Raw genomic sequence first — 20,935 nt, forward strand, 5'->3', positions numbered from 1 at the left:
TTCAGGATCCTTAAGGGGGAGGGTGAGCAGCCAGAAGTCGTGGTGCACATTGGTACCAACGACATAGGTAGGAAAAGGGGTGTGGAGGTAATAAACAAGTTTAGGGAGTTAGGCTGGAAGTTAAAAGCCAGGAAAGACAGAGTTGTCATCTCTGGTTTGTTGCCGGTGCCACGTGATAGCGAGGCTAGGAATAGGGAGAGAGTGCAGTTGAACACGTGGCTGCAGGAATGGTGTAGGAGGGAGGGCTTCAGGTATTTGGATAATTGGAGCGCATTCTGGGGAAGGTGGGACCTGTACAAGCAGGACGGGTTGCATCTGAACCAGAGGGGCACCAATATCCTGGGAGGGAGGTTTTCTAGTACTCTTCGGGAGGGTTTAAACTAATTTGGCAGGGGAATGGGAACCGGATTTGTAGTCCAGCAACTAAGGTAGCCGATATTCAGGACGCCAAAGCATGTAATGAGGCAGTGGGGATGGGAACACTGACAAAGGAGAGTACTTGCAGGTACGGAGAGGGGTTGAAGTGTGTATACTTCAACGCAAGAAGCATCAGGAATAAGGTGGGTGAACTTAAGGCATGGATCGGTACTTGGGACTCAGATGTGGTGGCCATCACGGAAACTTGGATAGAAGAGGGGCAGAAATGGTTGTTGGAGGTCCCTGGTTATAGATGTTTCAATAAGATTAGGGAGGGTGGTAAAAGAGGTGGGGGGGTGGCATTATTAATTAGAGATAGTATAACAGCTGCAGAAAGGCAGTTCGAGGAGTATCAGCCTACTGAGGTAGTATGGGTTGAAGTCAGAAATAGGAAAGGAGCAGTCACCTTGTTAGGAGTTTTCTATCGGCCCCCCAATAGTAGCAGAGATGTGGAGGAACAGATTGGGAAACAGATTTTGGAAAGGTGCAGAAGTCATAGGGTAGTAGTCATGGGCGACTTTAACTTCCCAAATATTGAGTGGAAACTCTTTAGATCAAATAGTTTGGATGGGGTGGTGTTTGTGCAATGTGTCCAGGAAGCTTTTCTAACGCAGTAAGTAGATTGTCCGACCAGAGGAGGGGCAATATTGGATTTAGTACTGGGTAATGAGCCAGGGCAAGTGATAGATTTGTTAGTGGGGGAGCATTTTGGAGATAGTGACCACAATTCTGTGACTTTCACTTTAGTAATGGAGAGGGATATTTACGTGCAACAGGGCAAGGTTTACAATTGGGGGAAGGGTAAATACGATGTTGTCAGACAAGAATTGAAGTGCATAAGTTGGGAACATAGGCTGGCAGGGAAGGACACAAGTGAAATGTGGAACTTGTTCAAGGAACAGGTGCTACGTGCCCTTGATATGTATGTCCCTGTCAGGCAGGGAAGAGATGGTCGAGTGAGGGAACCATGGTTGACAAGAGAGGTTGAATGTCTTGTTAAGAGGAAAAAGGTGACTTATGTAAGGCTGAGGAAACAAGGTTCAGACAGGGCATTGGAGGGATACAAGATAGCCAGGAGGGAACTGAAGAAAGGGATTAGGAGAGCTAAGAGAGGGCATGAACAATCTTTGGCGGGTAGGATCAAGGAAAACCCCAAGGCCTTTTACACATATGTGAGAAATATGAGAATGACTAGAGCGAGGGTAGGTCCGATCAAGGACAGTAGCGGGAGATTGTGTATTGAGTCTGAAGAGATAGGAGAGGTCTTGAACGAGTACTTTTCTTCTGTATTTACAAATGAGAGGGGCAATATTGTTGGAGAGGACAGTGTGAAACAGATTGGTAAGCTCGAGGAAATACTTGTTAGGAAGGAAGATGTGTTGGGCATTTTGAAAAACTTGAGGATAGACAAGTCCCCCGGGCCTGACGGGATATACCCAAGGATTCTATGGGAAGCAAGAGATGAAATTGCAGAGCCGTTGGCAATGATCTTTTCGTCCTCACTGTCAACAGGGGTGGTACCAGGGGATTGGAGAGTGGCGAATGCCGTGCCCCTGTTCAAAAAAGGGACTAGGTATAACCCTGGGAATTACAGGCCAGTTAGCCTTACTTCGGTGGTAGGCAAAGTAATGGAAAGGGTACTGAAGGATAGGATTTCTGAGCATCTGGAAAGACACTGCTTGATTAGGGATAGTCAGCACGGATTTGTGAGGGGTAGGTCTTGCCTTACAAATCTTATTGAATTCTTTGAGGAGGTGACCAAGCATGTGGATGAAGGTAAAGCAGTGGATGTAGTGTACATGGATTTTAGTAAGGCATTTGATAAAGTTCCCCATGGTAGGCTTATGCAGAAAGTAAGGAGGCATGGGATAGTGGGAAATTTGGCCAGTTGGATAACGAACTGGCTAACCGATAGAAGTCAGAGAGTGGTGGTGGATGGCAAATATTCAGCCTGGATCCCAGTTACCAGTGGCGTACCGCAGGGATCAGTTCTGGGTCCTCTGCTGTTTGTGATTTTCATTAATGACTTGGATGAGGGAGTTGAAGGGTGGGTCAGTAAATTTGCAGACGATACGAAGATTGGTGGAGTTGTGGATAGTAAGGAGGGCTGTTGTCGGCTGCAAAGAGACATAGATAGGATGCAGAGCTGGGCTGAGCAGTGGCAGATGGAGTTTAACCCTGAAAAGTGTGTGGTTGTCCATTTTGGAAGGACAAATATGAATGCGGAATACAGGGTTAACGGTAGAGTTCTTGGCAATGTGGAGGAGCAGAGAGATCTTGGGGTCTATGTTCATACATCTTTGAAAGTTGCCACTCAAGTGGATAGAGCTGTGAAGAAGACCTATGGTGTGCTCGCGTTCATTAACAGAGGGATTGAATTTAAGAGCCGTGAGGTGATGATGCAGCTGTACAAAACTTTGGTAAGGCCACATTTGGAGTACTGTGTACAGTTCTGGTCGCCTCATTTTAGGAAGGATGTGGAAGCTTTGGAAAAGGTGCAAAGAAGATTTACCAGGATGTTGCCTGGAATGGAGAGTAGGTCTTACGAGGAAAGGTTGAGGGTGCTAGGCCTTTTCTCATTCGAACGGAGAAGGATGAGGGGCGACTTGATAGAGGTTTATAAGATGATCAGGGGAATAGATAGAATAGACAGTCAGAGACTTTTTCCCAGGGTGGAACAAACCATTACAAGGGGACATAAATTTAAGGTGAAAGGTGGAAGATATAGGAGGGATATCAGAGGTAGGTTCTTTACCCAGAGAGTAGTGGGGGCATGGAATGCACTGCCTGTGGAAGTAGTTGAGTCGGAAACATTAGGGACCTTCAAGCAGCTATTGGATAGGTACATGGATTACGGTAGAATTATATAGTATAGATTTATTGGTTCTCAAGGGCAGCACGGTAGCATTGTGGATAGCACAATTGCTTCACAGCTCCAGGGTCCCAGGTTCGATTCCTGCTTGGGTCACTGTCTGTGCGGAGTCTGCACGTCCTCCCCGTGTCTGCGTGGGTTTCCTCCGGGTGCTCCGGTTTCCTCCCACAATCCAAAGATGTGCGGGTTAGGTGAATTGGCCAATGATAAATTGCCCTTAATGTCCAAATTGCCCTTGGTGTTGGGTGGAGGTGTTGAGTTTGGGTAGGGCGCTCTTTCCAAGAGCTGGTGCAGACTCAAAGGGCCGAATGGCCTCCTTCTGCACTGTAAATTCAATGATAATCTATGATTAATCTAGGACAAAGGTTCGGCACAACATCGTGGGCCGAAGGGCCTGTTCTGTGCTGTATTTTCTATGTTCTAACGGCAATGAGGAGACCAACCAGATCGCCCACACTGTGGTGATTGAATCACTGGCCCTGTCCCGGGGATTGCTCCTAATTCTTCTTTGAGTTGTGCCCGAATCACTAAAAAGACTAAAAACTGATTGTTCAATACCACCCGTGAAGACGGGACCCTTCAACCATCCACATCCCCGCTGCATCACTCTAGGTGTGTGATTAAACCTGTAGATAGACAGAAAGACAGAGAGGGCAGAGCAAATATTTAGCCCAGAATAAATCTTGAGGCCAGCCCTAATGCTCAGTTATATCAGCTCAGGTATTTCCCTGCTCAATGCATTTCATTGACAGCAATTTTGACATTGAAGATTGCTCTGAAATTCACAATTTCATTCTGATATCTGTTCCCTCCGAGTACTAAAGGGGGATCCCAGTGAATACACTTTGTTTAGTTGTGGCTGAAAAATAAAGCTGAGGATTTAAATTATAACATTATTAATTATATGTCAGTAATTTACATAAGTAAATGTCCAGCATCTGTTCCCGTATTAACAGAATTGGGCTTTTTAATGATTGCTGAATTATGCCTAATAAAATGCACTCTCTCTGCGGTTTGGACTGGACTCTGATTTGGAATGATGAGGCAATTAGTAAGCATTCTACCTCGCACAAATAATGATGAATGGTGCCAACAAGTAGGATTGTGAGCAGTCACCTTGCTCCTGCCTCTGCAGAGTCAATAAAGCCTCTTGGGTTTGAATGTATTGATTTTGTAAAATAATTAGACTATAATAATCGGTGACTTGCAATGCGCTGCCAGATGATGTATTCAGGCTTTGGTTTGTACAATCTTTCAGTACACTTGCTTCTCCACAACTACCTAAACCCAGGACAGTCGCCATGGGCTCAAGCCGCACTCCAGGGAACGTCCGCATGGATAAATCTGAATTGACCATTTGCTGTTCTCCTGTTTCTCTCTCTTATCGGCCATGTCTCAGTGGGAACCAATTGTGCCTGTGAATCAGATTGTTGTGGATTGAAGCTCCATTCTCCAGCGACTTGCGTGCAGGCCTGACCGCCAGCACAGGACTGACAAATTGCCGCACTGTGAGAGGTTCCATCTTTTGGGTTAGACCAAAGTCTCATCTGCTCTCTCGGGTGAGGGAATCGATCCCACGACATGACTCCAGCAAAAGGCAGGGACGTTCTCCAAGGTCAATATCTATCCCATCAAAATTTCTAAATGGATGACCTGGCCAGTTTCTGCAAGCATGCTGTGTGAAAATTGGCTGTTGCGTTTTGTATACTGCCACAATTACCACAGTGTGCGGTGAAGATGTGCGAGGCAATTCTTGTACACAGAGGGTGGTACATGTATGGAATGCGTGCCTGGGGAGGTGGTGGGAGCAGGTACGATAGCGGCATTTAAGGGAAATCTAGAAATGTATATGAATAGGGTGGGAATGGAAGGATGCGGACTCCATAAGTGCAGATGGTTTTAGTTTAGGCAGGTACCTTGGTCGGCGCAGGCTTGGAGGGCCGAAGGGCTGTATTGTTCTTTGTGTTGGCTGTAAAGCACTTTGGATGTCCTCGAGTTGTGAAAGTTGTTATATGACGAAATGAAATTCTTTTTCCGATGGCCAAATCTCCATTTTACACCGTGAGAAGTAACATTCACGCCACACGACAAAGTGTCAGGCAATGGCCATCCCAACAGGTGAGGGTCTCCCTGTGGCCTCTTGGCATTCAATGGCTGAACACCCACGATCAACGTCCTGGGGGGTTACTATTGGCCCAAAATTGAACTGTGCCAGCCATATAAATACTGTGGCTGCAAGGGCAGGCCAGAGGCTGGGAACCCTGCAGCGAGTAACTCGCCTCCTGTCCAGGGAGATAGTGACGTACTGGGATTGTCACTGGGCTAGCAATCCAGAGGCCCGGGCAGGTGGAATTTAAAATTTCAATTAATAAAACCAGGAATTGAAAACTACTCTTCGGAATAATGACCAATTGTCATCGTTCTCATGAGTGTCCTTTTGGGTAAACATTTGCCATCCTTACCGGATCTGGCCTACATGTGACTCCAGGTCTAAAGTAACGTGGTTGACACTTAACTGTCCCTGTGAAATGGCCAAGAAAGCCCCCCCCCCCCGTTCGGGGGACAACAAGAGGGAACAAAACATTCTGGACTTGCCGGAAAAGTCTACGTACGATGAAAGAATGAAAAAACAAAGTCTGGCAACATCTCCAAGGCTCGGATCAGGACTGTGGTGGGATACTCTCTTAAAGCACCCTCTGTAAACGGACAGAGATTTATAGCACAGAAGGAAGATGTTCAGCCTGGTGTGCCCATGCTAGATCTTCAGGGAAAGGAATCAAAATCAATCCCATTGTTCGACTCTATTTCTGTGCTCCTAAACCCAAAAGAAACACGTGGTGAAGCGAGTGTGTTTCTGGGGCATTAGCCAGAGTCCTGGGAAATAGAGACTGAAGACCTGCCGACTGATCACGTTGTCAAGATGAATCATAGAATTTACAGTGCAGAAGGAGGCCATTCGGCCCATCGGGTCTGCACCGGCCCTTGGAAAGAGCACCTAACCCAAACCCACACCTCCACTCTCATCCCGTAACCCCCACCTAACCCTTTTGGACACAAAGGGGCCAATCCATCTAACCTGCACATCTTTCTTTGGACTGTGGGAGGAAACCGGAGCACCCGGAGGAAACCCACGCACACACGGGGAGAACTTGCAGACTCCGCACAGTCAGTGACCCAACCGGGAATCGAACCTGGGACCTTGGCGCTGTGAAACAACTGTGCTAACCACTGTGCTACCATGATGCCCCATCTTCTGCATGATGAAAGGGGGAGGGGACGCAAGCTCTTGGAGAGCACCAGAAGTGACTGAAGAGAGTGGAAGAAACAGCCATCAAACACAAAGTAATGTTGAGTCGGGATAAAAGCATGAGAGAGCCGTGCCGCATTGGAGGGACATTAGAAGAGGATGAAGTGGCCAAAGATTGAAGACAATGAAGAGTACCAGAAAATTGTGCTTAATCCCCACTTGTTTCACCCATAATCTGTGGCTCTGCGTTTAGCTATCTCAGTTTCATGCTCTGAAATTCTCTGTCTCTCATTGTTGCACAGACTCGCTCTCGCTCGCTCGGTCTCTCTCGCTCCCCCTCGCAGTTTTGGTCTTTAACACCCCCTTCTAAAATCCATTGGAGGGGGAGTATCAGGAGGGGTCACCAAAAGCTTGGTCAAATATCTTCTCCTTTGGTTCAGCGTCGATGTTTTCACCTCTTGCCTCTGTCTACCAACATGGGCCAGGGTTTATTTTAAGGAGACAATAGCAGTACAATGCCAGCAGAGTATGACGGGAAAGGCTGCGGTATTTTTAGTGACACTATGTGACAGTCCAGGATTTTGGATAAAAACAGGCGGGTGGAGAGAGTGGAAAGATGTTTGGGAAATAGTTTATCAAGGCAGTTTGGACGGAGGTAGGTTCCAAGTTGCAAATTAAAGGCCAAAGATAATGGGCGGGATTCTCCGACCCCCGCCGGGAGGGAGAATCGCCGGGGGTCGGCGTGAATCCCGCCCCTGCCGTCCTCCCAATTCTCCCGCCCCCCAAAAAACCGGCCCGGCATGAGTCGCACCGCCTGCCTCGGAGAATGGCGGGGTCCGGCGCGACTCAATGGGCCCCGGGGCTGACCGAATTCTCCGGCCCGTGATGGGCCGAAGTCCCGCCCGCCTGTAGCCGGTCCCGCCGGCGTAAATCAGAGTAGGTCCCTTACCGGCAGGACCTGGCAGCGCGGGCGGGTTCCTGGGGGGTCATGGGGGTATCTTGCCCCGGGAGGTGCTCCCACGGTGGCCTGGCCCGCGGTTGGTGGCCTGTGACGTGGGGGCACTCTATTTCTCAGCATCGGCCCTGTGGCGCTGTGGTCATCCGCGATGGCCGATGCGAAGACGAACCCTCCCGCGCATGTGCCGTCTTGCGCTGGCTGGCGGGGGCCCTTCGGCGCCGGTTGGCGTGGTGCCAGGCCCCTATCCCACCGGCCGGGGGGTCGCCAACCACTCCGGGGCGGGCCTAGCCCCTGAAGGTGCGGAGGACTCCGTACCTTTGGAGTGGCCCATCCCAGAGTGGTTCATGCCACTCCGTCCCGCCAGGGACGGGAGAATCCCGCCCAATGTATTTATGATGTGGAGCTGCTGGTGTTGGACTGGGGTGAGCACAGTAAGAAGTCTTACCAGGTTAAAGTCCAACAGGTTTGTTTCGATATCACTAACTTTCAGAGCGCTGCTCCTTCCTCAGGTGATGTAAATTCACCTGAGGAAGGAGCTGCGCTCCGAAAACTAGTGTTTGAAACAAACCTGTTGGACTTGAACCTGGTGTTGTAAGACTTCGTACTGTAATATACTTAAGCAGGGGACTGAGAGTGGGAAGCTGGTGGGTTAGAATTTGGGATGGAAGGCGTCGCGAGCAGATGGTGCACTTCAAGAATCAGTAAAAGGATGCTGGTTCCCAGAAGAGAGTTGAGATTTGGGACTATTTCCAGCTAAGCTGAGGCGGAAGACATGTGATTTAAAGAGAGGCTTTTAAAATTATGAAGGGCATTGATCGTTTTCTGTTTCGGAATTTACTGGGAATCATCGATTTCGGGGTCTCAAGAAGAGAGTGAGGAGAGGCTAGGGGACATTTCTTCACCTGCTATGTTGCCAGAGTATGGCTGAAAGGATGTACAAGTGACTTTCAAAAGGAAACCGGATAACTACTTCAAAGGGAAAAAATATTATCGGGCATGGGGAATGGGACTAATCAGATAGCTCTTTTTAAAAATAATAATTTTTATTAAAGTTTTCACAAAATATCAACAACAAAATGTAAAAGGAACCCAATAGAATTAAATACCAAACAAAACAACCCAGTGCCCCCCTCCCCCCTATACATAAATAATAAATTAACACCCCAAAACACACATCAAACATAGCAAATATATACATCCCCTCAGATCCCCCAATGCAGACAAACAAATATAAAATAGAGCCTCCCCCCCCCCCCCCCCCCGGGTTGTTGCTGCTGCTGACCCTTGTCTACCGTTCTGCCAGGAAGTCCAAGAACGTTTGCCACCACTTGAAAAACCCTTGCACCGATCCCCTTAAGGCAAATTTCACCCTCTCCAATTTAATGAACCCTGCCATATCGCTGATCCAGGATTCCACGCTTGGGGACCTCGCATCCTTCCACCGAAGAAGAATCCTTCGCCGGGCTACCAGGGACGCAAAGGCCAGAATTCCGGCCTCTTTCGCCTCTTGCACTCCCGGCTCCTCTGCAACCCCAAATATTGCGAGCCCCCAGCCCGGTTTGACCCTGGATCCTACCACCTTTGACACCGTCCTCGCTACGCCTTTCCAAAATTCCTCCAGCGCTGGGCATGCCCAGAACATATGGGTGTGATTTGCTGGGCTCCCTGAGCACCTAACACACCTGTCCTCACCCCCAAAAAAAGGCTCATCCTTGTCCCGGTCATGTGTGCCCTGTGCAGCACCTTAAACTGTATGAGGCGGAGCCTCGCGCACGAAGAGGCAGAGTTCACCCTCCCTAGGGCATCTGGCCACGTCCTCTCCTCGATCTCCTCCCCCCAACTCCTCCTCCCACTTACCTTTCAGCTCCTCCACCAAGGCCTCCTCCTCCTCCTGCATCACCTAGTATGTTGCCAAAATCTTCCCCTCTCCAACCCACACCCCCGAGAGCACCCTGTCCTGTACCGTGCGTGGCGGCAGCAGCGGGAATTCCACCACCTGCCGCCTGGCAAACGCCCTTACCTGTAGTAACCTAAAGGTGTTTCCCGGGGGGAGACCGTACTTCTCCTCCAGCTCATTCAGGCTTGCGAACTTCCTGTCTACAAACAGGTCACCCAACCTTCTTATCCCTGCCCTGTGCCACCCCGAAAACCCTCCATCTATTCACCCTGGGACAAACCCGTGGTTCCCTCGTATCGGGGTCCACACCGAGGCCCCCACTTCCCCCAAATTCTGCCTCCATTGTCCCCAAATTTTGAGGGTAGCCGCCACCACCGGGCTCATGGTCTCCCTCATTGGAGGGAGCGGCAGCGGCGCCGTTGCCAGCGCCTCCAGACTCGTACCCTCACAAGATGCCATCTCCAGCCTCTTCCATGCCGCCCCCTCCCCCTCCATCACCCACTTGAGCACCATCGCCGCATTGGCGGCCCAGTAGTACCCACAGAGGTTGGGCAGTGCCAGCCCCCCCCATCCCTACTCCGCTCTAGGAACACCCTTCTCACCCTCGGCGTCCCTCGCGGCCACACAAACCCCGTTATGCTCCTGTTGACCCGCCTAAAGAAGGCCTTCGGGATAAGAATGGGGAGGCACTGGAACAGGAACAAAAACCTTGGCTGACTGCACCCTACCCTTCAAAGACAGCGGCAACGCGCCCCACCTCTTAAACTCCTCCTCCATTTGCTCCACCAGCCTCGTGAAATTAAGCCTATGCAGGGCCCCCCAGCTCCTGGCCACCTGGACCCCCAAATACCTGAAGCTCCTCTCCGCCCTTTTTAGTGGGATCTCGCCAATCCCCCTCTCCTGGTCCCCTGGGTGAACCACGAACAACTCGCTCTTCCCCATGTTGAGCTTGTACCCCGAAAAGTCCCCGAATTCCCTGAGGATCCTCATTACCACCGGCATTCCCCCCACCGGGTCCGCCACATACAGCAGCAAGTCGTCCGCATAGAGCGACACCCTATGCTCCTCCCCACTCCACACCAACCCCCTCCAGTTCCTCGACTCCCTCAGTGCCATAGCCGGGGTTCAATTGCCAGTGTGAAGAGCAGGGGGGACAGGGGACACCCCTGCCTCGTCCCTCGATGCACCCGAAAGTACTCAGATTTCCTCTTGTTCGTGGCCACACTCGCCATCGGGACCTCGTACAACAGCCTAACCCACCTGACGAACTCCTCCCCAAACCCGAACCTCTTCAGCACATCCCACAAGTACCCCCACTCTACCCTATCGAAGGCCTTCTCAGCGTCCATCGCCGCCACTATCTCCGCCTCCCCCTCCCTCGCTGGCATCATAATAACGTTCAGGAGCCTCCACACATTGGCGCTCAACTGCCTCTCCTTCACGAACCCCGTCTGGTCTTCGTGGATCACCTGCAGCACACAATCCTCAATCCTCGAGGCTAAGACCTTCGCCAGCACCTTGGCATCTACATTTAACAACAAAATCGGCCTGTAAGACCACACTGCAGGGGATCCTTGTCCCGCTTCAGGATCAAGGAGATCTGTGCCCGGGACATCGTCGGGGGCAAAGCCCCCCCTCCCTTGCTTCATTGAAGGTCCTAACCAGCAACAGGCCCAACAGGTCCACATATGTTTTGTAAAATTCGACCAGGAAACCGTCCGGCCCCGGTGCCTTCCCCGCCTGCATGCTCCCTATCCCTGTGGCCAGCTCCTCCAGCCCAATTGGAGCCCCTAATCCCGCCACCAGTCCCTCCTCCACCTCCGGGAACCTCAGTTGGTCCAGAAAGCGGCCCATCCCTCCCTCAAGTGGGGGCTCGGACCGATACAGTTCCTCATAAAAGTCCCTGAAGACCCCATTGATGCCAACCCCACTCCGCACCACACTCCCTCCCCTATCCTTAACTCCCCCGATCTCCCTAGCTGCGTCCCGCTTCCGAAGCTGATGCGCCAGCATCCGGCTTGCCTTTTCCCCATATTCATAAACCGCCCCCGGGCCTTCCTCCACTGCGCCTCCGCCTTCCTGGTGGTCAACAGGTCGAATTCGGCCTGGAGGCTCCGCCTCTCCCTCAACAGTCCCTCCTCCGGCACCTCCGCATACCTCCTGTCTACCCTCACCATCTCCCCCACCAGCCTCTCCCTCTGTTCTCTCCTCTCCTTGTGGGCCTTAATGGAGATCAGCTTTCTCCTAACCACCGCCTTCAGCGCCTCCCAGACCATCCCCACTCGGACCTCCCCGTCATCGTTGGCCTCCAGGTATCTCTCTATGCTTCCTCGGACCCGCTCGCTCACCTCCTCGTCCGCCAACAGCCCCACCTCCAAGCACCACAACGGGCGCTGGTCCCTCTCCTTCCCCAGCTCTAGGTCTACCCAATGCTGGGCGTGATCCGAAATGGCTATCGCCAAGTACTCGGTATCCTCTACTCTCGCAATCAGCGCCCTGCTCATAACAAAAATGTCGATCCGGGAATAGGCCTTATGAACGTGCGAGAAGAATGAAAATTCCCTAGCCCCCGGCCTTGCAAATCCCCAAGGGTCCACCCCTCCCATCTGGTCCATAAACCCCCTCAGCACTCTAGCCGCCGCCGGCTTCCTACCCGTCCTAGACCTGGAGCGATCCAGTGCCGGATCCAACACCACGTTAAAGTGTCCCACCCCCCCATTATCAGGCCCCCCACTTCCAAGTCCGGGATCCTACCCAACATGCGGCGCATAAAACCCGCATCGTCCCAATTCGGGGCGTACACGTTGACCAGCACCACCCTCTCCCCTTGCAGCTTGCCACTTACCATTACGTACCTACCGCCATTGTCTGTCACAATGCTCGACGCCTCGAACGACACCCTCTTTCCCACCAAAATCGCCACCTCCCGATTTTGGGCATCCAGCCCCGAATGAAACACCTGACCTACCCACCCCTTCCTCAATCTTACTTGGTCTGCCACCTTCAGGTGTGTCTCCTGGAGCATGACCACATCCGCCTTCAGCCCCTTCAGGTGCGCGAACACCCGGGCCCGCTTAACCGGCCCGTTCAGTCCCCTTACGTTCCAGGTTATCAGCCAGATCGGGGGCTACCCGCCCCCCTTCCCGCCGACTAGCCATAACCCCTCCTCGGCCAGCCACACGCCCGCGCCCCACGACCGGCCTGTTCCCCATGGCGGCAGACCCCGTCCCCAACCCCCTCACTTCGCTCCAGCTCCCGCTTGACCATACCAGCAGCAACCCGGTTCTCCCCCCCCCCCCCCCCCCCCCCAAAGCTAGGACCCCTCCTAACTGCGTTGCTCCCCCCATTGGACTCCCGCAAGTCAGCTGACTCCTGCTGACCCTGGCCGCTCCCGCCTCTCCTTCGACTCCTCCCATTGTGGGACTTCCCCTCCCCCTCCATTACCCACCCGCAGGCTCTCCGCCTCCCCCTTCTATCCCAAGCGCGGGAAAAAGCCCGCGCTTTCCACTTGCCTGGCCCCGCCTTCTCTGGCGCAGACCCTTTTACAGGGCCAGTCCCCTCACCCCCGACTCGGGCCTCACCCTTCCCCGTGGGGCCCCATTCCCCCCCTACCGGCCACCCACCCCCTACTCCGTTTACTTGCTCCCCTCCAAGAGTCCACCCGACAGACCCAACCAAAACAGTGCCCAACCCCCCCTAACCCCCCACACCGAACCAAAACTAAACAAGAACAAAGAACCCCCCCCCTCAAAATTTAACACAACAACAACAACAATCCCCGACCATCCCCACACCCGACCCCCATCCCGACCCTCAGTTTGTGTCCGGCCTGAACAAAGGCCCACGCCTCCTCCGGGGACTCAAAATAATGGTGCCGGTCCTTGTAGGTGACCCACAGATGCGCCGGCTGCAGCATGCCAAACTTCACCCCCGGTTGTACCTGGCCGCCTTCTTCGCCACCTCCACGCTCCAGTCCTGATATATTCGAACCTCCGCGTTCTCCCACCTGCTGCTCCTCTCCTTCTTGGCCCACCTGAGTACGCACTCCCGATCAGCGAACCGATGAAACCACACCAGCACTGCCCGCGGCGGCTCGTTAGCCTTGGGCCTCCTCGCCAACACTCTATGGGCCCTTTCCAGCTCCAGGGGCCCCTGGAAGGACCCTGCTCCCATCAGCGAGTTTAACATGGTGATCACATAGGCCCCCACGTCCAACCCCTCCAGCCCCTCCGGGAGGCCCAGGATCCGCAGATTCTTCTGCCTCGACCGAGTCTCCATCTCCTCGAACCGTTCCTGCCATTTCTTGTGGAGCACCTCGTGCGCCTCCACCTTTACCGTTAGGCCCAAGATCTTGTCCTCGTTATCGGAGATCTTTTGTCGGACCTCGCGGGTCGCCATCCCCTGGACCGTCTGGGTCTCAAGCAGCTTATCAATAGAAGCCTTCATCAGCTCCAGCAGGTCCGCTTTGAGCTCCCTGAAGCAGCGCTGGATAACCTCCTGCTGCTCCTGCACCCACTGCATCCACGCTGCCTGGTCCCCGCCCGCCGCCATCTTGCTCTTCTTCCCTCGCACTTTCTTTGGCTTCACCACCATTTTTTTAGTCGCCCCGCTCCTGGTCCAAGCCATACACTGTCGGGGGAATGTTGCAGTCTTCTTCCCACACCGGGAAATGTCGAAAAACTACCGTTGGGGGCCCTGAAAAGAGCCCAAAAGTCCGTTCCAAGCGGGAGCTGTGGATCGTGCGGCTTAGCTCTGCATAACCGCAACCGGAAGTCCAATCATGTAGCTCTTCGTTAGCATGGCCAACGATGGGTTAAATGGTCTCCTGCACTACCTTTTATGTGAAATGTGATAACTGAAACTAATTAAAGATGAGCACAAGGCACCTTTGAAGGAAAACCAATGAATATTTAAAGCCGAGAAAGGGACAGGCATCAGCTGTGGCTCCGTGAGTAGCGCCCATTCTCACCTTCAAGTCAGCAAAATCTCTTTTGCATCAAAGAGTGTCATCAGATCATGAGGCAAAGCAATACAAAGACAAAAATATATTATGTCCACAGCCTAGCACATCAAAACATCCCAAGATGCTGAATGTGCAGTGAATTACACGTTATGCAGTGACAGCCTGACAAGATCCTGGAAAAGTGAAGCAATGATTAGGACCAGTTTTTGTGTTGGGTTGAGGCGACAACAGCAAAGAATGTTGGCCCCAGCATCTTGATGGCTCCCTGCTCCTCTTCGCACATCAACACGTAGGACAGGAAGATGGCATCCAACCCAACAAGCCTTGACCATCTCTTTGGGAGAGCTCTCCAGTTACTCCCAGTACCGTCCAGTAAAATATTTCCTGTCAAGTATTTATTCATTCCCATTTGAATCTGCTTCCTCCATACTTTCAGGCATTTCAAATCATTACAGCTTGCTGAAGCAATCGTACTTTTCTGTTGCCAATTACCTTAAATCTGTGTCTTCTGGTTGTCAACCCTTCTGTCGGTGAAATTAACATCTCCCTAACTACTCTGTCAATGCCCGTCATAATTTTGAACACCTCTATTAAATCTTCATGTAGTCTTCTTTGCTCTGAGGAAGCCAATCCCAGCTTTTCCAGTCTGTCTGCTGTGCCAGCAAATGTTTAATCTCCAGTATAATAGGCAGATGGAACTATATAGATTGCTATCTCTTGCAATGGTCTGAGCTTCCATCAGTGCAACACTCCCTCAGAATGGCACAGGAAGATGTAGAATTGTTGAAATTGCAGCGTAACCAATGTCAAGGCGGAGCTGTCTGCGTCTACCTGACATATGTGAAAGTGCCTGTGCAATTGCAAAATCACCGGTCAAGGGCATGGTGCACTTTCACTGTAATTTAATCTCTTACAAGTAAGGAGAGAGGTCCTGTATCACAGTGGATAAACGTCCCTGCTTCTGAGCCAGAACCCCAAAGTTCACCACTCACTCCAGGACTTGCTGGCCAAGGAAACCGTGTTCATAACGTGATTAAGCAGACTGAGTATCCATTTGTAAATCCTTTCAACGTGGTCCATAGCAGGCAGTAAGTGTGGGAGAGATTCCTGTTCAGCCAAATGATGGGAAGGAGTTCGAGCCTCTACTATCCATAGCTCTAAGCTGCCACATGCATGTAAAAACTGGACTGGCTAGGCAGTCAGTTGTGGATCAGCCATTGTGGATCAGATTAGTGCCAACAGCAGGGGTTTGACACATGGTCAGACTGGAGTAAATTCGGGACTGCTTTCTTGCCCTTTCTGGTGGAAACTGTGGTGTTGTTGCTGGACCTGTCTTCGGGCAGCGAACTCGAGGAGGAGAAGATATGTAGAGAGCAAGTGTGCTTATTGAATTAATAATGTATCTTTTGCTGTTCCTCCCCCTTTAGGCCTATGTGAATGAGAAGCACGAAGGAAACAAGGTCATCGCCTTTGAGCGTGCAAATCTTCTTTTCATCTTCAACTTCAACCATGAGAAGAGTTTCCCCGACTACAGAGTGGGAATAGATCGGCCTGGGAAGTATCCTTTACAGAACCTTTGGCCATATGTAGCTGTTTATGTACTGAGCCCCTGTGTTAGACACAATGAAGGCTAAGCAATGTTGTGGGGACACCATTTCCTGCGATGTACCTCCATGGTGTTCAACCTTTTGGGAAAGTTGACTACAGTTTGTGAGTGGACCATGTGTGATTTGATTGCTTTTGAGTTACATCAATTCTACTGTACAGAAACAGGCCATTCCATCCAACTGGTACATGTCAGTCTGTGTGCTCGACATGAGTCTCCTCTCACTACTTCATCTCATCTCACCCTATCAGCGTGATCTCCTATTGCTTAATCCATCGTGTATTTATCTTGCTTCCCTTAAGTGCATCTATGCTGTTTTCCAGGACCACTCCTTGTGTAGCAGGTTCCATGTTCTAAAGATCTTTCTCCTAAATTCTCGATTGGAGTCAATAGTAGCTATCATATATTTATGGCCTAAAGTTTTAGCCTCACCCCCACAGATGGAAACATTTAGTCGACATCTACTCTGTTGGCCTCCTTCATAATTTAAAGAATGCTATTAAGTTACCCTCAACGATTCCTTTTCCAGAGTAGAGAAACTCGCACTGTTCAAATTTTCCTGTGTTACAATCCCAGCTGATGTTAATACTGGACAAGTCAGATTCAAGAGTGAAGCCTGGCTTCATAGATTCTTATTTTGTTTAAGAAACCGTGGAGGAAAGCTACTGAATAAATTCACAGGAGTCTGTCGGTGAACCTCTAACACAAAGAATAAAACATTATCAAACAAGAAAGATGAACAACATTACATCAGACAAAAAAGTTGGAAAGATCGCAACACCAACACAAGAAAATGATTCAAATCACACTTCTTATTAACAGATGACCTGTGGTCAGACGCACCACACTCAAAAGTAAATGACAGATGTGACCAAAGCATGGATTTCTGAACAATCCCTTCAGATGTTTGTCACATTGTGAGCCAACCAGTCTCACGGAAACTTTGTCTTTCACACAACATTCTCCAATCTCCAAATTTGAAGATCTAGGGGGCGATTCTCCAAAATGGAGTCCAAGTGTTTGCGCCGTCGTGAACGCCATCGCGTTTCACGACGGCGCGAAACGGGCACGGGGATGACCGATTCTGGTCCCCACAGGGGGCCAACACGGCGCTGGAGTGGTTCACGCCACTCCAGCCTCCTTCCCCGGCTCCAAAAGGGCGCCGCGCCAACCCGCGCATGCGCGGGAGACATCTTCAGCGCGTCGGCCCCGACTCAACAACATGGCGTCGGTGTTCAGGGGCCGGCCGCGCAAGAAAGTAGGCCCGGGGGGGGGGGGGGGGGGGGGGGGAGGTCGGCCCGCCGATCGGTGGGCCCCGAACAAGGGCCAGAGCCCATTGGAGACCATCCCCGGTGAAGGATCGCTTTTCCCTGCCCCACAGGCCGCCCCCGAACCTTCGCGCAGAGTCCCCGCCGGCAGCAACCAGGGGTGAACGGCGGCGGCGGGACTCTGTCGTATCCACGCGGCCACTCGGCCCATCTGGGCACGAGAATCGCCGAGTCCAACACACCAGCGCAAATGGCGCCGATTCTCTGCACCTCGGAGAATCGCGCTCCGGCCTCGGGGCGCGGTTGCGCCGATTCTCCGGCCCGGCTCGGAGAATCGCCCCCCGGTCTTGGAATTCTTTCCAAACATTGCTCTCACTCTGACAGCTTCAACAAGGATTCACCTCCAGGTTTTCAATCTCACCTTCTGAAATTTCTTTCCTCTGGATCCTTGAGTACACACGAGCTTTAGCTTCCAAACATAATTTCACATTTTCAGCCATGTCAAGCAGAACACCCCGTTTCCAAAAGGCCCACAGTAAGGAGTCACCAACCTTCGTCTGCCGCCTCAGATTTTCAGGATTTCTCTTAAGCCCGCTTAACTTCAAACCTGCTCCCCACAACTCTTTAACTCGGTCCTTGTACTCTGCTCCTGTCATATATTTTGACTCAATGGATCTTTTTCTTATTGCTTTCTTTGTCCCTGCCTGTGACTTGCTTCTGCGGCCTCTCTCTGTCCCGCCCTCGTATTTGGGACCTACTTCTCGGTTTGGAAGCTTCCCTCTGTCCCCCTCCCCCTGTCCGGTTCCCTGGGACCGAAATGCCTCTTCTGTTCACGTCACCTGATCTGCTTTCGTGCTTTTCTTCGGCGCAGAGCTGGTTTCCAGCCTAAAGAATGTGAAATGAATGAACTGCTCGTGTGGCCACTTCCCGGCCAGCGCGTGTGCAGGAGCCCATGTTTTCTTACCTAAAGACGGTAAAAAGCTCCAATTGCACTCGTACAACCACTTCCCAGCCTTTGTATCCACAAAAGTATCGAGGCACTCTGTGAATTGGAGTCTACGACCTCCAAGATAGGTATTGGAGTTTTGTCACACCTCATAGTTTTAACACCTCTGTTTGCATAGCATTCTTGTTAAAGGTCGTCAGAATTGTGCTTAAACATGACGGGCAATGATTGGGCTGTTGCTCTCACTTTCGAAGAATCTCAGACGGCAGTACTATGATTATGTTACTTTGGTTTTGAACTAGTAACCCCGTGAATGTGAGTTAATTTTTCAGCACGGTATTGAGTTTGAGTTTGAGTTGTTTTCTAAACATATGATTTTACTGTACATGGCCATGAATCTGTTAGATTGTTATAAAAACCCAACTGATTCACTAATGCCCTTTAAGGTATGAAACCTGCTGTCCTTACCAAGTCTGGGCCAATATGTGATTCCAGCAGTTGTCGTGGGAAGAGCCTGTGGTGAAAAACAACAGTCGAACCCAGCCTTCAGTCCATCTTTTTATCTCGCTCGCGTCCTTTTGCCCAAACCCGGTCATCAAGATCCTTCAAAACTTCAGCAAAACTTCTCGAGGGTGCCTCACAGGGACATTATCAGACAAACATTGTCACTTAACCACATCAGGCCACAATGGGAAAGGTTTTAAGGAACATCTTAAATGAGGAAAGAGAGGTAGAGAAGCCGGTAACGGTTGAGGACTCTGGGTCTGTTCTCGTTGGGGTTTAGAAGGATGAGGGGGGGATCTTATTGAAACTTACAGGATACTGCGAGGCCTGGATAGAGTGGACGTGGAGAGGATGTTTCCACTTGTAGGAAACACTAGAACCAGAGGACACTATCTCAGATTAAAGGGACGATCCTTTAAAATAGACACAAGGAGGAATTTCTTCAGCCAGAGGGTGGTGAATCTGTGGAACTCTTTGCCGCAGAAGGCTGTGGAGGCCAATTCACTGAGTGTCTTTAAGACAGAGATAAATAGGTTCTTGATTAATAAGGGGATCAGGGGTTCTGGGGAGAAGACAGGAGAATGGGGATGAGAAAAATATCAGCCATGATTGAATGGCGGAGCAGACTCGATGGGCCGAGTGGCCTGATTCTGCTCCTGTGTCCTATGGGAGGTGTGAGGGGGTCATTCCAGAGCTTTGGCCCCAAACAGCTATGAGTGGGTGGAGCAGTGAAAATTGGGAATCCTCAAGTGGCCACAATTTAAAACTGGTGTTGCTTTCCGGTCCAGCAGTATAGGCCAGCGAGCACGGTACGACTTGGTGCAAGTTCAGAAATAGGCAGTCTCCCCAATGCAAGGTTTTGCGTCGATGCTAAATTTCAAACTGCTGGAATCCCTCTGCTCCACATTGTTCAGCGATATCCCTGCAGATTTCTCTCAACCATGAAGTGACTGATGATTATCCACTCATTATTATCTCCATTCACTTTCCATTGCCAAGCCAATTTTCTATCCAGCCAGCTAATTTACTATTGATTCTGAGCCTCACACCATAGCTGCAGATTTCCTCCTATATTAACGCTCAATGGCTGTTCTATAACTGATGTTCTTTGAAGGATATCCATCGGAATTTGTAAGAAGCAAACCTTTGTGTGACTTTTCTTCATTGCAAAGTCCACTAATGCCAGTCTCTAATGTATCGGTTATGGTAAATGTGTTTATGGACCCTGGTATGGTCAGTGACCCAAGCCGGGAATCAAACCCGGGTCCCTGGCGCTGTGAAGCAACAGTGCTAACTAACCACTCTGCTACAATGCCACGAAAAAGATCTCACACATATATTCGAGATTAAAATACCATGTTTTAATAATAGGAAACAAAATAGTAATATTGGCGAGGGATGGCAGCTAGTACAGAAACTATAATTGGCAAATGGTTCACTATCACTATCTGATAGTTTGCATTTTGGGGATATGTCGCCAGCCATTAAAAACTCAAATATTAGGGCAGCATGGTGGGGCAGTGGTTAGCCCTGTTGCCTCACGGCGCCGAGGTCCCAGGTTCGATTCCGGCCCTAGGTCTCTGTCCATGTGGAGTTTGCACATTCTCCCCGTGTTTGCGTGGGTTCCGTCCCCACAACCCAAAGATGTGCAGGGTAGGTGGATTGGCCACGCTAAATTGCCCTTTAATTGGAAAAAATGAATTGGGTACTATAAATTTATAAATTTATCAGTGGAAAATTTCCTCTACACCTCGAAAAGAAATCAGGGTACCTGATCAGATCAAAGTACACGCCATCCAGCAGTTAAATTTAAGAAGTGCATTATTACATCAAACGCTTGTTTAAACTGTTGTTAACCGGGCAACTTTAGACATGGAGATCGTTGGAGAAGCTGGGACTGTAAGACTGAGCAGGGATTTGATAGATGTTTTCAAAATCATAAAGATCCTGGACAGAGTAGATAGAGTAAAGCTGTTCCTCCTCGTGAAAGGGTCGAAAATTAGAGGGCACAGATTTCAGGTAATCTGCGAAAGAAACATTAGGGATATGAGAAAAAACATTTTCGTGCAGAAAACGGTTAAGGTCTGGAATGTACTGCCTGGGAGCATGATGGAGGTAGGTTCAATCAAGACATTCGCAAGGGTAATGAACTGTTATTTGAAAAGGAAGGGCTTCTGGGGAGAAGGCAGGGCGGTGGCAGTAAGAGTTGCTCATTCAGAGGGCTGGTGCAGATAGGATGGGCTGGATGTCCTCTGCA

General features: G+C 50.7%; 1 protein-coding gene across 3 annotated transcripts in view; it reads left to right on the plus strand.

Moving 5' to 3' along the window:
- Window positions 1–20,935, plus strand: part of LOC140427636 (1,4-alpha-glucan-branching enzyme-like) — an 885,145-nt gene that overhangs the window by 770,297 nt on the left and 93,913 nt on the right. For all 3 annotated transcript variants that reach the window (XM_072513058.1, XM_072513059.1, XM_072513060.1), the window contains exon 14: window positions 15,782–15,912. In XM_072513058.1, the coding sequence (XP_072369159.1) occupies window positions 15,782–15,912 (131 nt within the window). The remainder of the gene's footprint in view (window positions 1–15,781; window positions 15,913–20,935) is intronic.

The sequence above is a fragment of the Scyliorhinus torazame genome, chromosome 8 (genome assembly GCF_047496885.1).
Source record: "Scyliorhinus torazame isolate Kashiwa2021f chromosome 8, sScyTor2.1, whole genome shotgun sequence".
Classification (NCBI taxonomy): Eukaryota; Metazoa; Chordata; class Chondrichthyes; order Carcharhiniformes; family Scyliorhinidae; genus Scyliorhinus; species Scyliorhinus torazame.